Raw genomic sequence first — 26,048 nt, forward strand, 5'->3', positions numbered from 1 at the left:
GACTTTGTGGCGTGGTTTAAGTTACTTAATCTCCTGTACTATAACTACTTCCATAGGAGACCATCTGTTATGTTACCTCACTTTCTACTTATCAGCTTTTTGCTAGAACACTATGGCACTCCGGCATTACCTTCTCAGCACCCGCAGTCCACTCTTTACCCTCTTCCCAGTCTCTGAATGTATGTTTTCACAGATTCATGTATGTATGTAGGGCCACTAAGTTTTATGATCATTTACTACTTGCCAGTACTCTTCCTCAGGCCATACCTCATTTCTCCAGGTAGGCCATATCAGTCAATCCCAGAGTAAATTTGAAAATACCTATCCAACCATCTTGGTTACATTTAAAGGAAAATAGTGAGTTGCACTACATAGCACGCAGGGGAAGTTCATTCCAGAGCACTGGGTTATAAACCTGTCCTTTCACTGTGATTATTTGTCTGTTCGTTTAACCTCCCTTCATTGACTTATGTACTTAAAAGAACCCCTCTTCCCCTTTAACTTCAGCTGTTCATTCCATTTACAGCTTTGGCCATGTCTTTCACATCCTCTTTCATGTCCTTTTCCTAACTTTTTTATACACCTGTCTGCACTACCTGTCTTTCTTTTGCTTGATAGTTTTGCTCACCTTCCAAGCTACATTGGTGACTCCTTTCTGCACACTTTGTTTTACCTAGTTTCTTGTTCATGGCTGTGATGAAAGGAGATACTGCCAGCACAGCTAGCTGGAATTTTGTAAATAATTATATGTCATTGGTGAATATCAAAACGATTTATACAAGATGCTTGTGTTACAAATCTAGAAGATGCCTGTGTTACAAATGTATTAGAACTCTATGTCATGTATATCAAACTGCTTGTACAGACGTGTTGAAAATATATTTCCAAGGTGGTGTTTGAAATGTAACCACAGTGTGCCCTACTGGAAAAGAACAGAAATGTATACGCACTATTGTAACTGTTCAAATGTATACATTTTAAGAGTGGAAACTGGAACACAGGAAGTTAACCTTAGTCCAACAAATTTTAGAAAAATATCTGAAATTAAATTATCTGACAGGTTTCAAGGCAGTTAGAGACAGAAAGTCTGTACTAAGAAGCTTTCTGTATTGTCCTTTGAGGAAACTAATTGCTATTTTTGAAGCATGAAGGAATACAATTGTTTTATGACTTCCAGCATCTGCCAAATATCTGAGGAAAAGCCCTCATCTGTATATTGTTACAGGTAGATGCTAAATGCTGCCAGCATCTACCAATGGGGTTTTGGCCTAGGAAGCGGAAGTCAGATAATAGGAAATGATGTAATTCTGCAAGCTATCCCAGCAGTACTATTTTAGATATTAATTTAAGAAGTCTCTTAGTGAGACAGAGCATTCTGGATTATGTCTTGGACCTGACAACAACAAGATCCATTCACCACACATCTGCCTTGCTCTAATGAAGTAACTTTCTAGGAACAGTATAACTCTTTTAGATAGAGTCAGGAATATAGTAAAGCTTAATTTAGATGTTTTTTCTTTATTTATTTGAGACTGTCCTGCAATGTTGTTTTAATTATTTCCTGTGGTTTTGAACTCATGTCACTGTGAATATATATTCAGTATTGTCTTGTTCTTTTATTATTTATTATTAAATATATTTAAACCTTTTATTGTGGCTGATCTGTGTAGAAATAAAGTAGCTAATAAGGAGTGACTGGTGGCTGTAAAAACAATCTTATAGTCTGGGCAGAAGGTGTTATAGCTAATAAACCTGTGACAGCCTTTCCCAGGTGTGTGTGTGTGTGTGTGTGTGTGTGTGTGTGTGTGTGTGTGTGTGTGTGTGTGTGTGTGTGTGTGTGTGTGTGTGTGTGTGTGTGTACAAGCTACTGGGGCATGGACATGAAGCACTGGTTGGACAGAGAGGGTGCTGGAGGTCTTGGCTAGGTCACTCAGCTGAGATTTCAACTCCATAGCTGTGCCAGTGGGGAGTCTTACTGGGGATCTGGAGAAAGAGGTAGAAACCAGCCCTTGAAAGTCTGTGATCTCTGTTTGCTCTTAAGGGAAATTGCACTTGATACAGAGAGCTGCATTTGGAAATACTGTGCGTGCACTTGTCATCCTCTCAGTGAACTTCCCCCACTGTTGCCAGTGGTGATGATTGTGGCTCCTTGATTACTGGTCCAAAGGAGGGTCATCACATTTGGTTGGCAGTGGTTGGATATCCACATCACAATGGCCAATAATAAGCTTTGTTTAATATCATTCTGCAGTCCAAAATAATGAAGACAAAGTATGAATGTAACATAATCCTATGTTTAAATAATTTTCTATAAGGTATGAAAGTTAAAGGCATATTAAAAATTATGGCCACTCAAAGAAAAAGAAAGACTGTTTTATTTTTTTCTGTACTCTGGTATAGATAGTGTTTGCATGTGTGTGTGTGTGTGTGTGTGTGTGTGTGTGTGTGTGTGTGTGTGTGTGTGTGTGTGTGTGTGTGTGTGTGTGTGTGTGTGTGTGTGTGTGTGTGTGTGTGTGTGTGTGTGTGTGTGTGTGTGTGTGCACATTAGGTATGGGAAGGGGGGGTGAGTTATGTGGTTTATAATAATGATATCTGACTCAGACAGCCAGCTTTTCTTTAATATTCTTTAGTCAGAAGTTTAACAAGATCCTTATAGTTACTAGATTGCTCGAGTACTTTAAGTTCAAGTCCAGAAGTTATTTCTTCTTGCAACTTCAGTTGGTGATGATGAGCAACGTACTTCTGGAACCCGTAATTTTAGTTTTCCATGTTTTTTTATTCTGGTGCCCCAAATTACACAGTAGTGATATCTGCACATCTGCCTGCAGTAAATTTAATTCAGCTGTGAATTTAATTTCTGTTTAAGGCAGTGAACCAAACTGCTCATTCACTCAGTGTTAATGTACAAAAATTACATGCTTTATTAACAATCTGTTTATTGCCAGGTATTCAAGCCTTTGCTAAAGTGACAGATATGAAGGGCTCATGAGTCATCTTGGTGGGCTGTGGAGGTACAGACCTTTAACCTGAAGACTAGCTGCATTCACAGTGCAGAAAACTGGTTGCATACACATCACTGTACGTTTCACAACACAGATGGGAATGCAGCATTTACTCCGAACAGCAGTCACAGATTGCTCAATCACAAACTGAGCTCACTTGCATAGTAACAGAGCAAAAAGTGGCTACACATTCCTTTATTGCACAGACCTTAGTTTTTTCTTTGCAAACAACTGCATTAAGACTGAAATTCTAAAATGTCAAGAAGTCATTGTTTACTTTACTTTACAGAACAACCTTTGCTATTAGTAATTCTTCCAAAGTTTTATAATTAATGTCATTGTTTTAAGTAGAATTCATTAAGTGGTGGTGAGGATCTGAAAATATTTCTCAGTTTTGTTATAATCAAACTAAACATTATTGCAGAGAATGTTCTCAAACAAACATAAAGGCCTTCAACATTTGAAGAGTGACAAAGCATTGGCAGGACCTGCTTACTTTGTGTTTCCCAGATAGCATTAATAAGAGTGCCATGGAAACAAACAGCAGGGTACTTAGCTTATCACTTGTCCTTCCATTGTCATTTGATAAGACAGGTCTGCTTGAGGCTGCTTTGCCACATGCCTTGGCACTTTTCAAAGCTGCACACTTGGCACTATTTCTGGAAACAACTCAAACAGAATAGAAATAGCAAGGTCATTGCCAGCAGCCTGAGTTAAGACAGCTGTTCTAAATAACTAGCTCCCTTCTGTGCACAGGTTAGGCCAATAAGTTCTAATGGTTACAGTATGAAGCACTACCAGTATCTTTGCAATCTGGCAGTTAGGCCGGAGAACTAAAGCTCGGACATTTGTTAATTAGCTGCTTCCTGTATCAAGGGTAGCATGGTTTTAATCTTTTTACCTTGTTCACTGTGTGACCATGAGCAAGTCATTTAACCAGACAGTACTTTTGGGGTAACTGAGATGTTAGGCTAGGATACTTAATGGTATCCTGCATGCTTAGTAACGAGTATGAACCTATGTTATCATATACCTCTGTTATGCATTTTAACTTCCCCTGAAAGCAGTCCAATCAAAAACTGTAGAAGCTGGATACTGCACTGTTGTCTATGATAAATAGATCATTACTAGATTTTTTTGCTTCTATAAAGGTGCTGTTATACTTGCATTTCTTCTGTCACATTTACAAAAATTCACAAACATTAGTAATACGTGTTTCCTCCTAGATGTATTGCACCATAAGAAAAGCAAAAATGGCTGTAAATGACATCCGAAATGGCACTCTGAACTTGTTCTAATTTTAGCTGCTGTGAAATGCCATAGTCCAGCAGTGTACCTTAAATAGGTATCTATACATCCACTTCAAATCCTTCACTAATAGTTGTTGAGTGATGTCACTGCCTTCACCAATAGTTGTTGAGTGATGTCATATGCAGTGAGCCAGCATGGGGAAAAGTTTTGGATATGCAGTGAGCCAGCATGGGGAAAAGTGTCGGTGAGCACTTGTGCTGCACAGGTTCTAGCCATGAATGCAGTGCCTGTAACGTGGGTTTGACAAGCAAATCTAAACCTCTGAGGCAGCAGCTGCAGATTCAGTTACTGAATGGACAAAGCCAGCTCAAACAGCTATGGGAATGGAGTGAGAAGGCCTGCTGGTGGACACTAAGGAGATATATAATCCAAATAGAGATCAGAGTATGCAGGGATTTCCACACTACCGCCTCCTCTTTATCTACTTCTAATTCCTTCTGTCCTTTCACTAATAAGCTTTGGATATCTTCCCACTCCCTCACCACCATATTCTCTCTTGTTTTAACTTTTCTCCTCTCCATGACTACTCTCTATCTCTCCCTCCCCTATACTTCATCTCTACAATATTTCTGCATACTTTCCTCTCACTATTAATATTATTACTCCTCATTGATACCGTCATCGCTTGATATTTAACAACTTAACTAACATCATTTGATATTTAACAACTTAACTAACATCGTTTGATATTTAACAACTTAACTAACATTGTTTGATATTCAACAACTTAACTGCTATCACTTGATAACAACCTATTCTTCCAAATTTTTACCATATTTCATTACTATTATTGCTTAATGTCTATCAATTAAATTCCTCCATTTTTTTACTTTATTTCTGTAGCTTACTGTATGTATCTATGGTTTTAACCAAGCTGGTTAACTATGCTTTTCAGCCAAACTCTTTGACCTTCATATTCTTATTTTATTTTGTGCTCCATTCTTCTACTACTGTCTTTTACTCACCTTTCTTAAAATTGTACTGATGATTTAACAACTTCTGAATTTATATTTTTGAGTTATTCTGTATTTGCATGCATTTATTTTAATTTATTCTGTATACTCTGGTATATTTGTGAAAAAAAAAAGTTTTATCTTATATCCAAGAAATGAAGAGATATTCCCTTTTGCTGTGGTGAACTGTCCAATAAATAATCCACAAACCAAAAGACAGCTAGTTCACCCAGGCTAACACTGTGCTGAAAAGCAAATAAACTGTCTGTGCAATCCAGTAATAAAAGTTCTGTTAAAATCCAGAATTTAATGAAAAGAATGAAATAAAACAAAATAAGAGCAAAAATAATAAAAATTAAGTCCCTTGTCCAATGATAAGCGCTTTCAAATAGTTCTTCTTCAGATCGTATAATCAAATGGGACATTCATCTATACATATAAGCCAGTCAGAATTATTCGCCCAATGAGAATATCAGCACCAAGGTTCCAGCCAATCCATGTTTGGATTTCTCCATCTGATTTGCAAAAACTGGGTTAACAATCCCATTTTCTAAATGGATGCCTCATACAACTCGCTAATGTTCAGTACTCATGAAATATGCAAAGTAGGTGATGTTAGTAACCAATAGCACTTCCAAAAGAAGTAACAGGTGAAGCAGCTAGCTTTCATTCATACTTAGAAGCATGCCTCATACCAATGTATTGGAGTCAGAATATGCAAAATAGATTAACTAAACAGCTAGTAGTGGTTTCCAGGAAACAGCAAAACAGAAATCCTCTTTGTGGTGTATGAAATGATGGATACCTTAAAATGTCCTGCCCCTGCAGAAAAAGAACATTTTGGTTTCTCCACCAAAATGAGAAAGTATGTGAAAGCATGCAGTAACAGATAAATGGTCCAACAACTGTTTATGAAAAGATTTATGCCAGCATGTGTATATAGTGATCGTCAGTCCATGTTACTGGCACAAATACCTAAAAAGTATAAATGAAATACAGAAAACTAAAGACAACTCTAATGTGCAAAACCATGTAGTACCCTTTTGATGTCATCGATGACATGTGATCTACAGTACAAATTGCTTCTTTTTCTGCTTTCAGGGTTTACCACCTAAAAGAAATATAATAAATCTGATTGTCAAACATTTCACTTAAGCACATTCAACTACAACCAACAGATAAAAGGTTGCTTTCATATTTTTTGGTTCCTGTGGAGTCTCTCTAACCTCCACTATAACCTTCAAATGACCTGGAGATTATAGAGAACTGTTTGGCAACTGAGACCTAATGCTAAGCAACAACCAGGGATTAATGATTGTATTTCAATTGCAGAGGTTTTAAAGTTGTAGTTTAACCCATTTATCAAATATTTTCTTTTGCACCAATTATTTATTTATTCATTTATTTATTGATATGAGTAATTACGTATTTTAGGGGGGGTCATTAATATTTTTTTCTTAAGTATTTAAAAAGGCTTTTTAAATGTTCCTAAATGTTTTAAAGACTTCTTTTAAATGTGTTTTATGCTGCTGAACAGTTCTATAGTCCACTTTTAATATTTTAATATGTTAATACATTAATACTTGAATTAACAATTTTTCAAGAAATAATATTGTTTATTTAGGTATTTGTATATGTAATTAGTCATGTGATGTCTTAAGGCTGTTTAAATGCAATGGTATTTTAATTGTCACTCTGATTATGCCTGTTAATTATTAGGGCAAAAGCATTAAGTCTGTTGTCTGTTGCACATTTTTTTTTGGATTAAAGTGGATTGAGTGTTCCTACATTACCACTGGTGTGGTACTTTTTATTTTTATAAAGTGCCATACATACTTTTTCTTCATTGAAAAATTATCTCCTGTTGTGCCATCATATTGACATCTTACCTCCAATATATAATCATCATTCTCTTCTTTTCCTTATCTTTTTTTCTCTTTTTTCTTACCTTTTCTATTCTTCCCACATGCCTCCTTCTCTTTTCTTAATATGCGCTACACAGTCTAGCTTTGAACTCTACTAGATATACTCAGTTGATAACCACCATTTATTTGTCTAACTTTTATATCGTAGTGCCTTCCGTATTCTCATTATGCCACTTGGGGCTAAATTGTTGTCATTGCTTAGCTGTACAAGACATGACCAAACAAATACACCTAACTAAACATTATTTTCTAGGTACTATATAGCTGACCTATGTGCATTTATCACTCTAGTTTCTGATAGATTTTATATTTGATCATAACTTTGTTGGTTTCTGCTCATAACTGCATATTTCTCAAATCAAAGTTTCAAACTAAACTCTAATACCCGCAAGCTAGAAATGCAGATTATCACCCCTACAAAGCAAATATTTAAATATATGCACTTTTTTTGTTTTTATTTATTTGCTCATCAAGTAAGCCCTGTGGACACAAGTGGTTCAGTTAGGGGTGACCTTTGAACACTGTCCGATTAAGTCACTTGATGAAAATCACATCATAAAAGTAGAAAGAATCAAACCCAGGACTACAGGATGAAGTAAGCTAGCAGCCCATAGCCTAACCCTTCTAATCAATACTAATATACACAGTTATACATATAGATTAGACAGAACATAAGCTGCTTGGTTCCCTCAGTTACAGAACATAGTTTCATAGTTTCATAGTAGTGTACTAGGCTATCTGCCCTGGGCATTTTTATAGCTAGCCAACAGTGATGTGGGCTTACGCCATACTATATAGTATAGTTCTCTAGCTAGTAGTGACACATGGACCCCATTATTTAGTAAATAATATACCTGTCTAGTAGTGACACTGAGGTGACTCCCCGGGGGTAATCTGCGTTCATCTCCCATCCATGACTTTTTTTGAGAAGGTGCCAATGAGGGCTCTGTCTCTCTGTGAACTGGGATTTTGTTCCAGGTGGTAACCTCTGTGTTGTGTGTGTGTCCTATCCATCCTGTCCTATTCATCATATTTGTGCAGGGTTGTGGGTTCTAGCTCATTTCTGTTCTGTGGGGATGGATTTGATTTTGAGCATGTCCATCAATTCCCATGGTTTGACATGGTTTGACATGGCCCATATGTTAGGCACAAATCACTCTGAGCAGGCGGTATGCTACTGAATAGAGCTTTCTTTAATCTAGCTGGATGGATAAGGTATATGTTTGAGACCTATGGGTCTTCTTGGTGAGGCAATCTTGGGTCTTTTGCAGTTGTTGCATGAGATACATCCCAAAGCATGCATAATGGAGCATTATATTCATGGGCCTGACAAGGGAGGAATACAGAGAGACAATGACCTCCCCTTGATCTTCATGAGAGATGATTCATGATTGATGATGGATGGTTCCTGGTACATGTTCTTCACAGTTGGAAACAACTTGAGTCAAGGGGAGGGTCCCACTTCCGTCTGATCCCCAGGTCTCTGATTACTTACTTTCAGTGTATTCAGTTTGTGATAATTTGTGTGATAATTGTTTTTTTTTTTTTGATTTTGAGCCATGACTTGTTTTTTTTGGTTTTTGATGTGAGTACACCAGTTGTCCGTGTCTGAGTGAGACCTTCTGTTCTGTTGTGTGTGTCAGGTGTGTCAGCAACTGAATCAACTATATTACCAGTTTCTGCAAACTTTGTCACTGTAACCCATAATCCTCCAATAGCAAAGGAAGTAAAATTGAAGAAACAATGTTCATTTGACATTCCCCTGGACTTGAGTCCTGAGAGTTTTACCTGATGAGTTCTGATTTTAGCTTTTTAATGACTGGTTTTGTAACCTTTATGGTTTTTGCTTTTAGCTGTTTTATACATCATGTATTACATCTATTTGCACGTGTCAGCTGCTGGCCAAGTCCATGATGCCAGAGTGTGCCTTTGTCCAAAAAGTAGTGAGTGTGTCAAGTAAAGAAGTCAAAAGCAGATGAGAGGGCTGTGACTGCCAGTGTGAAGAGGACAAGAAGTCAACCAGGGGATCTGCCTTGCATCTGCCTTGAGTTTATGACAAGGCAGACCATGGTTCTTATGCCTATCCAATGTCAATGTCATTTATTGTAGAGTTCCATGATGCACGCCATTTATGAGTCAGGCATGGATTTGGCGGGAGTGTAGTCAACCAGGGTTCAGTCTTGTTTTGGGTCCGGCTGTGACCTTTGTCAGGGTGGGTTGTTTTTGTGGTGTGCCCCACAGTGTGGCAAGGCTTGAATTGTCCAGTGTGTTTTAGATTGCTGGCTGTTGAGTTGGTGTGTCACTAGGTCACACTGAGTCCATCGTGGAGTGTCCATAACCATGGATGTGCTGTTTTCCTTTAGATGCTGAGGAGCTGAGGGTTGTTACTGTGAGTGCAGATTTTACACATTAATTGCTTGGGGGGTACTAGGGAGGGAGGGGGGGGGTGAGGATCTAGAATATATCTGAACATTAACCCAAGCTGTGAACCATATTTTTTGAAGTCAGTGAATTTTTGTCATTGTGTAGATGAGAATTTCTTTTCTGAGAATTTCCTATTGAGAATATCTGAGATGATGAAGAAGGTTGTGTTCCTTTGCCTTTTTTTCCAAAGTTTTTTGGTTCTTTTTTAAATTTTTGTCCTTTTTTAGTGTTGTTTTTTTGTTGAGCCTTCCCTTTACTTTGTGCTTATTTCCTTTGCTTTTTTCCCAGTTTTGAAGATACTTCGTTCCCTCATTTGCCTCCCAGCTGATGTCAGCTCCTCAAACAGTGATGTCATATTATTACCTGTAGTCCTATAATCCCAGGCCTTGTTTTTATATCTTATACCTACATATACTTCCCACAAAGATCTGTAGATCTGTCATCCTTCCATCCTTGGAGAGTATAGTATTGAGGGGGTCTTTCTGATAAAAAAAATGCTGTTAATCTAAAAACACAGACATACATGATCAGAGAAATAAAAGTTATGGATGAACTGACTGAATGGCAGTAGAACAGTTTCTCTGGCAACACAAACACCAGAAGATGGGGAAGAAGAAGACATATGACCTTTGTAAACATCAACATGACAGACTTCAAAGGACGTTAATAGAAAATCACTGCATGTGTTGAACACTGGAACATAACTGAAGAAATGAAAGAATGGCACAGATGTCTGGGAAATTCTATGCAAAGCTGAATAAAAACATAAAATTAACTACTGAGACTTTGAAATTTGAAAGAGATAAAGCAGGAGAGATGACAAAGCAAGGTATAAACAAGAACAAGAATTTACAATAATAGAGATGGATACGGTAATCAGAAAGTTATGAAATTTGGTATTTTCTCGACTAGACAGAACAGGAAATTAGTTTTATAAATGCCTTAAAAAGTATTTGAGTCATTAAAATGAAATCTTCCATGCCATGAAATAAGATTGAATTAGTCCCATTTATCTCTGAAGGGATTATAAACTGATGTATAAGAAAATGAAAACAAAATAGACTTTGAAGGTTGAAGCACATCTATATTTCTTATATAGATATACAGATTCGGGAAAATAATTGATAGTAAGTAGAATTAGAGAACTGCTAGGCAAACAATACAAAGACAGACAAACAGAAAGATGAAAACAGAAAATGAGAGACATTATGTATGAAAAGTACAAATAACTAAAAATAAATAAGTATATACATACATGCAAATATCAATGAATGGTACCTCCTGAAATTCTGAGGACAATATCTAAGACTCCCAGAATAGTAGTATTGCTGGAGCAAATGCAGGAAATAGTTGTTAATCATAGACTGTGACATTTCAGTATATCATTAATTTTAGTATATATAGGTGGTAAGGCTGAGGGGAAAGATTCACTATGTCAAAGAAAGTGATGGGGGCTTTGCTCCTTGCAGAAATGCTTTATTTATTTATTTATTTATTTATTTATTTTATTTTACATTTGTTGACCGGGCTAGTCTAGCTGGATATATGTCCACTTTCAGTAGAGGCCCGGGGAGAAAAGCTCCATGTGCAAAACAATATGAATAATACAATAGACAACATATGATAGACCAAAAATAGAATAGAAACAATATATAATAAAAAACATTTAAGTATGGTCATAAAAAAGTCTACAGAATAATAGAAAAAAACACATTTAAAATATGGTCATGAAAAAGTCTACAGAAGAATATATGCAATGTATACGATGGTAAAGCAGTTAAACAATGATGATAATAAAGACGTAATTATGAAGAATTCAGTCACAGAATTCATAGTAAGCAGCTTTAGAAGGGAAGGGTAGCTGATGCAGGTGGTTGTAGTGAGAAGAAGCAGCAGTTAGTCAGGGATAATACAGGAACATAACCAGTGTTTCTTGAGATGATGCTTGAGCTTCTTTTTGAAAAGTTTATGAGAGCAGAGAGTAGTAAGTTCAGTGGGTAGAAGATTCCATAGCTTACCAACGGTGTTACAGAAGAGGGAGTCGCCTGCTACATTGTTAGCTCTGCAGGTGTTAAACAGTAGTTTATTAGCAGAGTGTAAGTTTTTAGGATTATGGTAGAGGGTGAGTAGGCTTGAGCGTATAGGAGTATTAGAGGGTTGATACATTCTTTTATGGGCAATAGTAAGCTGTGAAAAATGAAGATGCTGCAAAAATTCTAACCAATCGAGTTGTATAAGATTTAGACAGTGGTGAGTTCGGAAAGGAGAGGCAGCAGCAAATCTGGCAATATTATTATAGGATACAGTCAGCTTGTGTATGTTGGTTTTAGAAAGGTTTGTATAGATGGGTGAGGCATAGAGTAGAGTAGAAATGAGATTAGTTCTTTAAATGTAAAACAGCATGTTTCAGAATTAGTATGACACAGCATAGACCCTGCTACATTTTAAATATTAGTATCTTGTAAACATTCTCCTAATTGCTAAGTAAGACTCTGCACAACTAAATGATTCAAAGACAATTCTGCTTATGCAGTTTTATTTATATACTGTCAGGGTAGTGGGAATGTGTTTTACCATGCCAAAAGTACACACTTGTGTATCCCTAGTAAAGTTAGTATAATATCCTTCTAAACTAGGTAAGGTGAGTACTAGGTAAGGTGAGTACTAGGTAAGGTGAGTACTGTTTATCATTGCACAAAGGCTTTGACGTGACAGTGCAAGGCATCTTCCAGCATATCCTGTTCATTGTGTCTGGCCCTTGATTTAGTTTGCTGCAGAGGGCAGATATGCCTATTTTACTCCAGAATATTCTGGAATATTGCACACTTTCATGTAGTGCACTGATGATAATCAGCAAAATGTGTGGGGTGGGGGGGTTGTACACTCTTTGCTGATCAGGCCCAGATTAGCTGAATGCGGTGGAAGGCTGCTATAGTACTAAGATCAGCAGAGATGTCATTTCTCTGGCTCACAATCAGCCATCTAATAGCTTTTTATAGTGCAAACAAATTAATTACCTTTTAAATAGTATTGATACACACTCAGGAAGAAGAAATTACTGATAAAGTAATGAATACTGACAAATCTGATTTTAAATCATTCCAATCTGCTGGGCATTGCCTATACTTGTACTATGTTGTTAAGGCCTAGAACCCCTTACCCCTATCCTTCAGGTCAGTACCCTCCCTCCTATCTTTCGAAACTACTCTGAAAGACTTCCTAGCCAAAAGCTGGCTCTGTTCTTGCTCAACACCAGATAAAACATATCCCTAAATATGAACCTATTCATATATTACATCTCCTTACTCTCCCTTCTTCACTCCCTTCCTTACTTCTATCAATTTCTCTTAATTGACTTTCTTTCTAAATATCCCACAAGCGTCCTACTTTTCTTTCAATTCATATTGCAATTCCTGCTTGTATTATACTAATTTACCTTTACTTTCTCTATAAACCCGCTAAAATGTCTCTAATATTAAATCATTGTCAAATAACTTTTATCTATTCTTAAACAATGTTTTTATATTATGTCTAATTTGGTATAATTATTTAAAGAATAGATGTTTTGAAAATGGGCTCCTACCTAGTAAGACTTTCCCAGTAATCAAATGTCAATAAATGAATCAATAATTAAGTAAGTGGCATACCTTAGTAAGGATACGGAATAATTAAGGCTGAATGAAGTTCTACAAACCAGAAGAGATGACTTGAACATGCAATTAGAAACAGTGCTTTTAAATTGTATAGACATTTGAGAAATGATACAGTATTACATAGCATGCTGAGAAAACATTAATACTTGTCAAAAGAAGCATGCTATTCAGAATTATTAAAGACAGGGTACAGTATCAAGATACCAACAAATTTATTAACAAAACATTTCAAAGTACAGCGGTTACCGTTTAACTACCCCAGTCATATGAGAGATTTTGCAAGGAGGTGGGTTTTATTAAGCCCAACAACTGCCCCACAATGGTGCTTCTTTCCTGGCACAACCTATCCAAGCATTCAATATTGCCATGGAAATGTTCCATTGTAACATAATTATCCTACATGGCTGGATCACTTACTAGTTGTGGAAAATTAGTATGGACAAGGCAATGCATTATTTGTACTGTTAATAAGTACTGTAATGTGATTGTTTGATCATGAAAAGGCTTAAAACTAGAACCTTCCTGCAATTTCAGCATGTATGCTGTTCTGGACATCAGCTAAAGAGATGCAGCTGACAAAGAAACATGCTGCTTGAAAAGTGATCACCTACATTACGTTTGTCATTTAAAATATGTTCTTTAAATGCAGATATGCAATGACCTTTCTTCTTTATAATAAAGAAACATTCAATGTGCCAGGGAGTACTGTTAACCACACTGCTTGTGCCTTTTTGTTGTCAGTTCAAATTAGTGACAGTATATTATGACTCCAAAGGTATCCTTATATCCAAACATGAGATCACAATAAAACTGGGGTAAGGGTGACACTCATGCAGGAAAGTGTAATGAGGATAAAGCCAAAAGAGAAAGTTTCAGTAAAATTCCTAAGAAGAATATTCCTTTTATTTTATTTTAAGCTGAATCTGTATGCTCCAGTTGAATGGCTGAATAAACTTCAAGCAAGTACAGCAAACACATATCAACATTTTAAAAGGAAATCGTTTGATTTAAGCTCATAAGAATGTCATTTGCCAGAGTGGTAAAAAAATAGTTTTAAGTGTCCTGTAAATTCAGCTGTAAAAATTAAGATCCAGGTTCAAAGCCTAACTCTGTGTGACCTAGACAAAGGGCTACACTGCTAGGACCTCAGTGCAAACATGATTGGTTAGCTTTAGCAAATTTTAAACAAAACAGTGTAAGAAGCTTCTCTGTGCGGAAGATTTTCAGTCCATATATCTCTAGTTAATCACTGTATATTAATCAGATCAGACAATAGTAGTAGAAGTAGCAAACTTAAACTCGTCTTAAGTAGAAAAAAATAATAAAAAACATATAATTGTACTGAATTACTAAGTATTCAAAAGTAATCCAAGCAAGGCAGACAGTCTATTTCCAGTCAAAATCCTTAGTAATTCAGTACAATTATATATTTTTATTTTTTTTTTACTTAAGACGAGTTTAAGTTCATTAATTCTACTACTATTGTCTGATCTGATTAATATACCGTGATTAACTAGAGACATATGGACTGAAAATCTTCCACACAGAGAAGTTTCTTACACTGTTTTGTTTTTCGACTCACTATACTTGTTTAGTGGGTTGTTTTGAGACTTAGGGGATACCACGGAGATTACTTGGTTCCTTAGCAAATTTTAACTACACTAACTATTATAACAGAGATCATCAATAAACAAAAACACTATTACATGTGGCTGGAGAAAAGTTTATAGAATATATAAAACAAAAATCAGGCAAATACAATAAAGTGAGTTAAACAGAAGCTAACAAAATAGTTTCAACCCTCTCAGAATGTTCGATTCAACATATTCATTCATTCATTCATTTGCCCAGTCTCCTGTACCTGGTTTATTCTGTTCAGGGGCATGGAGAGTCTCAGCCAATCCCAACAAGCAAAGAGTGCAATGAAGAGAATTAGTCCTGGATGGGATGGTGGTCCATCTCAAGATGCAGACACATGTGACATGCTGCTTACATACCCATTGGCAGTTTAAGATGATCACCAATTTCATAATCATATGTCTTTACGGGGTCTGTATTACTTCATAGAAGTTTTATTTCCATGGATACCTAATCAACGACTCCTTTACATTAAACATCCATTCATAGAATGTTCACATCAGTGAATGGTTTTCATTCTAATTTCTAATTTGAACTGGCACAATGTATGTTTCTTTATTACAAAGAAGAAAGATCATTGCATATCTGCATTTAAAGAACATATTTTAAATGACAAACGTAATGTAGGTGATCACTTTTCAAGCAGCATGTTTCTTTGTCAGCTGCGTCTCTTTAGCTGATGTCCAGAACAGCATAAATGCTAAAATTACAGGAAGGTTCTAGTTGTAAGCCATTTTCATGATCAAACAATCACATTACAGTACTTATTAACAGTACAAATAATGCATTGCTTTGTGCATACTAATTTTCCACAGCTAGTAAGTGATCCAGCCAAGTAAGATCACTATGTTACAACAGGGCATTTCCATGGCAATAGTGAATGCTTGGATAGGCTGTGCCAGGAAAGAAGCACCACTGATGGGCAGTTGTTGGGCTTAATAAAATCCGCCTCCTTGCAAAACCTCTCATATGTCTGACGTAGTTAAACGGCAAATGTAGATGAGAAAAATTCCCAAAGTAGATGTTCTGGCAAAGAAATACAACCTTTATGACTGAGATATTAAAATTAGAACACAGATCATACAAAACCATTTGTAAGGGGAAATTACAAGAAAGGCTTTAGATGACTAGGACATAATTCTTCAAAGCATATTAATTTATACCAGATCATTAGAGATCTCTGAATTACAGACAAAGAAACTGAGTATGGGAAACAAAGGCATACTCACCAGCCCATTGACCAGAGCCAGTCCAAGACCATGATCTCCCTTCTCTAGCTCAACTGTGAATACTTCATCTTCTTCTGCAACACCTTCTGAAGACTCTTGAAAGGGTTCAGCATGTGTCTCAACTGAAAAATAAAATTAACTGATGTTGGTGACATTAAGACCTTCAGAATGTTTAGGAAGAAACAGCACTGTTCTTCCAATTTTACAAATATTATGAATTGTTTATACATCTGGTCTTACTGCAGAACATCACAAATGAAAATGGAGGTGACATCTTTCCACCTGATCCAGCAGACACGTACAGACAGCTGTCACAGAGTGACTCAAGGCATGTTACCTCAGACACATACAGAGAGCTGCCACAGACTGACTTGAGGCATGTTACCTCAGACACATACAGAGAGATGTCACAGACTGACTCAAGGCATGTTACCTCAGACGCGTACAGACAGCTGTCACAGAATGACTCAAGGCATGTTACCTCAGACACATACAGACAGCTGTCACAGAATGACTCAAGGCATGTTGCCTCAGACACATACAGAGAGTTGCCACAGACTGACTCAAGGCATGTTACCTCAGACACATACAGAGTGCTGCCACAGACTGGCTCGAGGCATGTTACCTCAGACACATACAGAGAGCTGCCACAGACTGACTCGAGGCATGTTACCTCAGACACATACAGAGAGCTGCCACAGACTGACTCAAGGCATGTTACCTCAGACACATACAGAGAGCTGTCACAGACTGACTCGAGGCATGTTACCTCAGACACATACAGAGAGCTGTCACAGACTGACTCGAGGCATGTTACATCAGACACATACAGAGAGCTGTCATAGACTGACTTGAGGCATGTTACATCAGACACATACAGAGAGATGTCACAGCCTAACTCAAGGCATGTTACCTCAGACACATACTGAGAGCTGTCACAGACTGACTCAAGGCATGTTCCTCAGACACATACAGAGCTGTCACAGACTGACTCAAGGCATGTTACCTCAGACACTTACAGAGAGCTGTCACACACTGACTCGAGGCATGTTACCTCAGATACATACAGAGAGCTGTCACAGACTGACTTAAGGCATGTTACCTCAGACACATACAGAGAGCTGTCACAGACTGACTCAAGGCATGTTACCTCAGACACATACAGAGAGCTGTCACAGACTGACTCAAGGCATGTTACCTCTTCACACACTTATGTTCTGAATCCTAGATGATATAGGCCAAGTGTGGGCAGATAAGTGGGTCAAGCTGTGCATTAAGGGACTAATTGGGGAGAGACATCTGAGTCCCACTCTATGTCTCAAGGTTCATGACTTATCAGAAAAGAATGCACCATTTGTATGATGAGGCAAATTTATAAAAACCTAGACAGTAGCTGCAAATGTCTCTTTCTATATTAGTGAGTAAAATGGTATGTGGTGTGTCTCTCCTGATTTTTTTTCTGAACTACTTTAGAAATACTTCCTGTGATACAAACATGATTTGTAAGGTCACAAACACATCTCATTCCATGCTGTAAGTGACTGTGCAGTTTGTGTTTATTTAGACCATCTTCTCTCTGCATGTCTCACACTTAAACTCTCATGCCTCCGTTACCTATATATATATATATATATATATATATATATATATATATATATATATTTTATATAAATATATATATATATATATATATGTATATATATATATATATATATATATATACACACACACACACACACACACACACACACACATATATATATCTATATATATATATATATATATATATATATATATATATATATATATACACACACACACACACATATACATGCATACAAATATTTCAAGCACGGGCATTAATGTCCTTCTAGCCTGCCAATATACCAAATCATTTGTTCCCATAATGAGTCTCCAGGCTGTTCTTAAAAATATCTAAACTATTACTTGCTTTAATGCAGTTTGGTAGTCTGTTCCATACATCAGCTACTCTCTGAAAACCAATTAGTACATTTCTCATTCCTACAGAATCTTCTACGTAGAGTGTCTGATGATTCTCTACTACTTTTTGATAACCCCCAAACATTCCCAGAGGTACCTGTCTCCAATGCCATATATACCTGAGTAAGGTCTCCTCAAAATTATCTATATGAGACACTGTTCAAGTTCAGATAGTTTTGTCTTTCATAATAATTTAAATTTACCCTTGGTATACTTCCTCTGTACTCTTTCCAGTTTAATCATGATTGTTTTCGTATAAGGTTTCTATACTGTTATCCCATACTCAGGTTTGGGTCTAATATAATTAACAAACAATGGTTTCATCATTTCTTATTTCCTAGACATTAAAAATCTTTTCATGCAACCTACAATTCTATAACTATCATTAAACAATTGACTGATATGATTAGAAAAACTCAAAGCTGGATCTACCCATATACCCATGTCCTTAAATGAATGTACAGTTTCAATCACTGTGTGCTGTATTAAATATTCATCTTTCAGTTTATGTCTCCCAAATCCCATATGCTTAGTTTTCGATGTATTTATCAGCACATTATTTTTCTGTACCCAAATGGTCAATTTAGTCACGTTCTTCTGCAGACATGCCCTATCAGTAACATATGCAATCAGTTTACTCAATTTCAAGTCATCTGCATACAGGTAGAACACCTCAGATGAAAAAGATAGGTCTGAAAGATATAATTTAAATAAGTATGGGCCTAGGACAGAGCCCTGTGGGACACCCTGACCATAATCAAGAATTTCACCAGTCCAATTGTTGTATGATACTTGGCATTGGAGATATGTCTTACTTGTAAGCCATGCAGCTATCCATCTTATCGAGTGTACATCAATACCTAGTTGTTCTAATTTATTGATCAGTGTTTTGTGTATGGCCCTGTCAAATGTTGAAGTTAAATCTGTATAAATTACATCACAGCACAATTTTTCATTCATAGCTATTATTATATTGTTATAGAACATCATATTACAGGTGGTAATAGATCTATTTTCAACATATGCATGCTGATATATGGTTTCAAATCCAAGTCTTTCCAATTCTGAAAATAACTTGCCCAATATTACCGTCTCCATTATTTTTTCACAATATGAAAGTAAACGTATTGGTGTATAAGACTCAGGGTATGTCCTACTTCCATTTCCCTTGAAGATAGGTTTAATAAGTACATGTCTCCAATCTTGAGGAATATCCCCATATTTATATGGCCTAGTAAATAATAGATAAAATGGCACAGTAAGTTCTTGATGAAGTGTTATCAGCTCATTATTATTAATTCTGTCTTCTTCCTGTGCTTTGTTTGGATCCAGATTACATAGTTTTTTTTTCAATTTAATCTAATTTGTCATCACCCCCTTTGTGAAGCCAAACTGTTCTGCATAAGATTTTGTAAATATATCTATAATCTGTTGTGTCTGAGAAAATGTTTTAGAGTTTACACAGTTTATCAATTTGTATGTCTTTATTCCTTCTACATCTTATATATATATATAAAAAGGTTTCCTATTATGCTCAATATCTTTATATAAATTTTCTTCAAAATGTTCTTGCTCTTGTCTCGCACTGTTCTTAAGTTGTTTGTTTTCAAAGTTGTACTTCAACTTCTTTTTTTTTTATTTCTTATATTTTTTGTCTCTGACCCCTAATCTTGGAAGTCCCTATAACAAAGCAAAATACTTCCCATCCACCATCATATAAAATAAAGAAAAACTCCTTTGAGAAAATGAAAACATGGCTGCCAATAATATGAACTATCAGATGCTCTTCTCCTAGAACAACTAATATTTGTCTCTGTAGACTTTCTAGATATTAACAAGTAAATATATTAATCCAGTGACTGTTTTAATTTCATCTTCCAATTACACAAAATCATTTCAAAGTCAATATTCATCAACAATATTTGTAACATCATAGTGGCTCTACACAGAACATACTTGTACACTGGCTGAGCTCAACAAATGCAGAAAAACTAATTTATGTACCAGTTCTAACCTCGGTGTGGACACATTTTTGCCTTTTGTATTGGAAATATATTTTTTGTTACCTAAGGTGGCCTGTTAAAGAAAAATGATGAGTCAGGAAAGATATGATGAGTTAAGACGTCAATGAATGTCATACAATTTATATAAAAAATAATGTAGCTGCCATCTAATCAACTATAAATTTGGAAACCAACAAAACCAATATATAGTGATATTAATCCATGGAAGCATGGGCCATTTGTGCTGTTATGTTGAAAAGGTGTATGTTTTCTATATAAACAGCTGATAAAACATTGCACAAAGGGTTCTGTCCTCCTAATCTTAAGTGACTTAACAGGAAGACATGTGCCTTGTGATCTGTGAGAATCACAGGGGAGTGCCTGGGTGTCCTGCTGTGACTATAACCATTTCCCAATCAAGTGCCTATTATCAAGGCAACTGTTGTGGGGACTCCTGCAAAATGATACACCAGTGTGTACTATTTAAGAAATAAGGAAAAATGATCTTCTATTCTCAGTGGAAGAAAAGTTTAGATAAGAAGCAATGGCAGCCTATTAAATTAAGGTATACATTTGGTATAAAAGACATTTTGTATTTAGTTACTTTGCTGTATGCAGATTACTGGGCAGGACCATGCAACCTCTTTAAAGCCATGATTCTAATTATAATAAAAACTTACACTATACAAAGCAAATTGATGAAAACCTATGCAGTATTTATAACTAGTTATGATAGCTGAATCCACAGTGTGAAGCTTTAATTTAAACTATATTGAATAACCAGCTCAATATAAAATAAGAAGACCAAGATCAAATTAGCTGTGCAGTAGTTCAGCCTGTGCATGCAGCATCTGGAGGACAGTGCAATAATTCAGAGTTAGAATGGCTTAGAAGACCACATTTTATATACAAGAATAAGGGAATGGATGTAGGATTCACGTAGTGAGTCAGCAAACCCGATTTCAAAATATTCAGTCATTCTGTGTTTACCCACTTAATCCACTGCAGGGTTGCAGGGCAGGCATAAGTTTCAAGGCAAAGATGGAGCAAGGGCAAAGCAAAGGGGTCAGCTGCCCCAGACAGAGACTGTTAGGGAGTATGATCAGCACTGTAGCTGAGGTTCTAATCAGCAAGTAGAATCAGCAATCATTTAAATAGTGACTATCATACACTGATGCTGCTTAAACATCAGTCAGTCAATGTTGTTGTGTTAGGACCTTTGAAAAAGAGCTTACAGCTTAGCAAAACTGTCTGCAGCAGTTTAAACGATCTGTTATAATGGTGCATCAGCTCTTGCTTAGTCAGTGATCTATATAGTTTTATCACTGCTGCTGATAGACATTTTGTACATACTGCAGAAATACAGTGACTTTTTAAAGCCCTTTGCTTTATTAGTAGTAATAGTAGCATTACTATTACTATAACTATTTCTGTTACTATTACTATTACTATTACTATTACTATTACTATAACTATTTCTGTTACTATTACTATAACTATTTCTGTTACTATTACTATTACTATAACTATTTCTGTTACTATTACTATTACTATTACTATTACTATAACTATTTCTGTTACTATTACTATTACTATTACTATAACTATTTCTGTTACTATTACTATTACTATTACTATTACTATTATTATTACTTTTGTCCCTTAACTGTGAAAACATTTTTTCCCTCGTATTCAACATCAAAGTGTGGACAGGGAGCAAATGATCCGAAACAATTTAAGGTACATCTCTCATTGACATCCAGACATATTAATGCAGTCAAGAGTTCCTGAATCATATATTCCACAAAAGTAATACTTACAAAAATAACTTTAGAAAAAGAAAAGACGTACAGGTGTTAGCAGCTTAACATGAGTAACAACAGTCGATTCTGTGTTTACTTTTCTGTTTTTAGCTAAACCTAATTATCATGCTTTATTCAGTCATTTTAAAAGCAAAGAGGAGAAAGAAGCATTTCTCCATGTCAAATATTAACTTGAATGGCAATTGACTGCAGCAAAATGTCTGCATGTAGGGGGGAGAGATGTACACTAAATTATATAACAGCAAACAAGGTTCTGTAAACATCAACTCTGTTATGATAGTACACTGTGGAAATAGGCTTAACGTTTTTCGCTGAACAAAGACTGAATCCAAGATTGCAATTTTATTTCTTGATTTGATTCATTTCTAATGCATTGTGGATAAATAATAAATGGATCCACTAGGAGAGCTCAAAACTAAACTGATGACAAGTGCAGCAGACAAGTCAAACTTGTTTAAATAGAAAGAGCTGCTGAAACTGTGGAGGACAATCTGACAAAAAATATAGGATTAAGACCCTCTACACTCCCCACAGATGTAGAAATATCTTCTTCATTATACAAACCCCATGGTTGCACATCATCAGGAAAAAGAGAAAATATAAGGCAAACGTGAAAAAGTGACTCTTACAAATTAAGTGAGGGATGGAAAAAAGAAAGCTTAGGAGTACTCTTAAGAATAATATTAGGACTTTACAGGCTGAAATTTAGGATTTCATTCAGCAATTTTGTCACAAAGGTGATTTCACACACACCCAAACACACACGCGCACACACACACACACACACACACACACACACACACACACACACACACACACACACACACACACACAAACACACACATACATATATATATATATATATATATATATATATATATATATATATATATATATATATATATATACACACACACACACACACACACACACACACACATATATATTGATATATTTATATATATACATACACACACACACATATATTTATCTATCTATCTATCTATCTATCTATCTATCTATCTATTTATCTATCTATCTATCTATATATGGATCCCTCCATAACATCGATTATGTGTTTGGTCGACAACTATTTAGTTGACCATTTATGATCGATTAAACAGCTGGTCAAAAGATGCCTGAGAATGGAAAAAGCCAAAGTCAAAGTAAACTTTATTGTCATACAGATCAACACAGAGGAAAAAGTGCGTTATCACTGCACAAAATTTCGATACTCAGGCTCATACCATAAGAATTACAGTTTACAGAAGGAAGATAGATTAAATTAATAAGAAGTTAAAAATACTAAAAAACAGAAATCAAAATAAGATACTAAAGATAAATACAATAAAAACATTTTTTGAAAGCTTTTTACAGCCGAAACAAAAACAATACATCAGGAACAGACTTAGTAGAAATATAAGGATATTTAACAAAAAGTGCTATAAATAAAAAAGCACACATGTAAAGAACTTACCCACCACCAATATGTGCCATAAACTTACAGTTTACACTTTTTATAGTGAAGATAGAGACATAGAGACATGTAAAGTGAGTTATGTAGAGTTATGTAAATAACAATGACATATTGCACACAAATAATGTTTTACCCATGTAGCGGATTAGGCTATGGGTTTGTTATTCAGTATTCTGATAGCATGTGGGAAGAAGCTGTTATGGAATCTGGATGTCTGGCAGCTAATGCTTCTGTAGCACTACCTTGTTGATAAGAGTTTGAACAGTCCATGAGCCTAATGATGTATATCTCTCAATAGTTTTCAAACTCTAGCATAGCATCTATTTGAACATATGTCCTCTAGGGATTGAAGGTTGGAGCCAATAATTTTTGTGGCCTGTTTAACAACCTTATCCAGTGCCTTCCGATCAACTTGAGAGTAATTTCCATACCAAACAATGATGCTGTTTGTCAGTATGCTCTCAATCGTGGCTCTGTAGAAGGTAAGTAGAACCTGTGGGGGAGGTTAGCTTTACAAAGTCTCCTAAGGAAGTGGAGATGTTGTTGGGCTTTATTTATAAGGTAGGAAGTGTTTGTGGCCCAACTTAGGTCTTGCAAGATATGTATCCCTAGGAATTTGGTGCTACTTACTCTCTCCACTGTGGCACCATTGATGATGAAAGGGGCTGCGTGGCTTATTTACCTTCCTAAAATTGATGATGATTTCCTTGGTTTTTCCAACATTTAGTGCTAAGTTGTTGTCAGTGCACCAATGAACAATGACAATTTCCAAATTCCAAGGTTGGGGAATATGCCCTTATCCCATGTCTGTGCACTCCCACAGTTAGTATACATAATTAGCACTAGATGTGTAGGACACAGGGGTTTTCCCCTACAAAAAACAAAGATCTAATCAACTTTTAAGATCCCAACTCTACAAACTACTTCAGTTCCACACATTTTCTCCCCTTGCAGCTAGACTTCATAAAAAATTTCCTCATACAACATGAGTCACTAGTCATAAGCCACAAACTCTCATTATCCCTAGAACACAAACTCTCATTACCCCTAGAACACAAACTCTCATTACCCCTAGAACACAAACTCTCATTACCCCTAGAACCAAACTCTCATTACCCCTAGAACACAAACTCTCATTACCCCTAGAACACAAACTCTCCTTACCCCTAGAACCAAACTCTCATTACCCCTAGAACACAAACTCTCATTACCCCTAGAACACAAACTCTCATTACCCCTAGTACACAAACTCTCATTACCCCTAGAACCAAACTCTCATTACCCCTAGAACACAAACTCTCATTACCCCCAGTACACAAACTCTCATTACCCCTAGAACCAAACTCTCATTACCCCTAGTACACAAACTCTCATTACCCCTAGAACCAAACTCTCATTACCCCTAGTACACAAACTCTCATTACCCCTAGAACCAAACTCTCATTACCCCTAGCACACAAACTCTCATTACCCCTAGAACACAAACTCTCATTACCCCTAGAACCAAACTCTCATTACCCCTAGAACACAAACTCTCATTACCCCTAGAACACAAACTCTCATTACCCATAGAACACAAACTATCATTACCCCTAGAACCAAACTCTCATTACCCCAGTACACAAACTCTCATTACCCCTAGAACACAAACTCTCATTACCCCTAGAACACAAACTCTCATTACCCGTAAAACACAAACTCTCATTACCCCTAGAACCAAACTCTCATTACCCCTAGAACACAAACTCTCATTACCCCTAGAACACAAACTCTCCTTACCCCTAGAACCAAACTCTCATTACCCCTAGAACACAAACTCTCATTACCCCTAGAACACAAACTCTCATTACCCCTAGTACACAAACTCTCATTACCCCTAGAACCAAACTCTCATTACCCCTAGAACACAAACTCTCATTACCCGCAGTACACAAACTCTCATTACCCCTAGAACCAAACTCTCATTACCCGCAGTACACAAACTCTCATTACCCCTAGAACCAAACTCTCATTACCCCTAGAACACAAACTCTCAGTACACAAACTCTCATTACCCCTAGAACCAAACTCTCATTACCCCTAGTACACAAACTATCATTACCCCTAGAACCAAACTCTCATTACCCCTAGAACACAAACTCTCATTACCCCTAGAACACAAACTCTCATTACCCCTAGAACACAAACTCTCATTACCCCTAGAATACAAACTCTCATTACCCCTAGAATACAAACTCTCATTACCCCTAGTACACAAACTCTCATTACCCCTAGAATACAAACTCTCATTACCCCTAGTACACAAACTCTCATTACCCCTAGAACACAAACTCTCATTACCCCTAGAACTAAACTCCATAGCACTGCTCATGCTTTCTCCTCTCAAGCACTTACACTTTAGCAAGGTCTCCCTATCGACATTAAATCAAAACTTATTCCATGTTCAGAATGCATCTAAAAAAACACTTCTTCATCCAAGTCATCTGCTCCTGCTTTAACACAGGACGTATCACCTAACCTATCTTATTTCTGAGTCTCTTCTCCTCTCTTGAGATTCACTGAAGATTGACCCGCTTTAGAAGCTAATGCATATTTTGTACATTATGCTC

At 36.4% G+C, this 26,048-nt stretch overlaps 1 protein-coding gene across 3 annotated transcripts in view; it reads right to left on the bottom strand.

Annotated features, from left to right (window-relative positions):
- LOC122794000 (ras-associating and dilute domain-containing protein-like) overlaps window positions 1-26,048 on the bottom strand; it is an 867,060-nt gene that overhangs the window by 39,016 nt on the left and 801,996 nt on the right. For all 3 annotated transcript variants that reach the window (XM_044062093.1, XM_044062094.1, XM_044062095.1), the window contains one exon: window positions 16,136-16,257. In XM_044062093.1, the coding sequence (XP_043918028.1) occupies window positions 16,136-16,257 (122 nt within the window). The remainder of the gene's footprint in view (window positions 1-16,135; window positions 16,258-26,048) is intronic.

Source organism: Protopterus annectens, chromosome 2.part1, assembly GCF_019279795.1.
Source record: "Protopterus annectens isolate FY-2018-M chromosome 2.part1, PAN1.0, whole genome shotgun sequence".
NCBI lineage: Eukaryota > Metazoa > Chordata > Ceratodontiformes > Protopteridae > Protopterus > Protopterus annectens.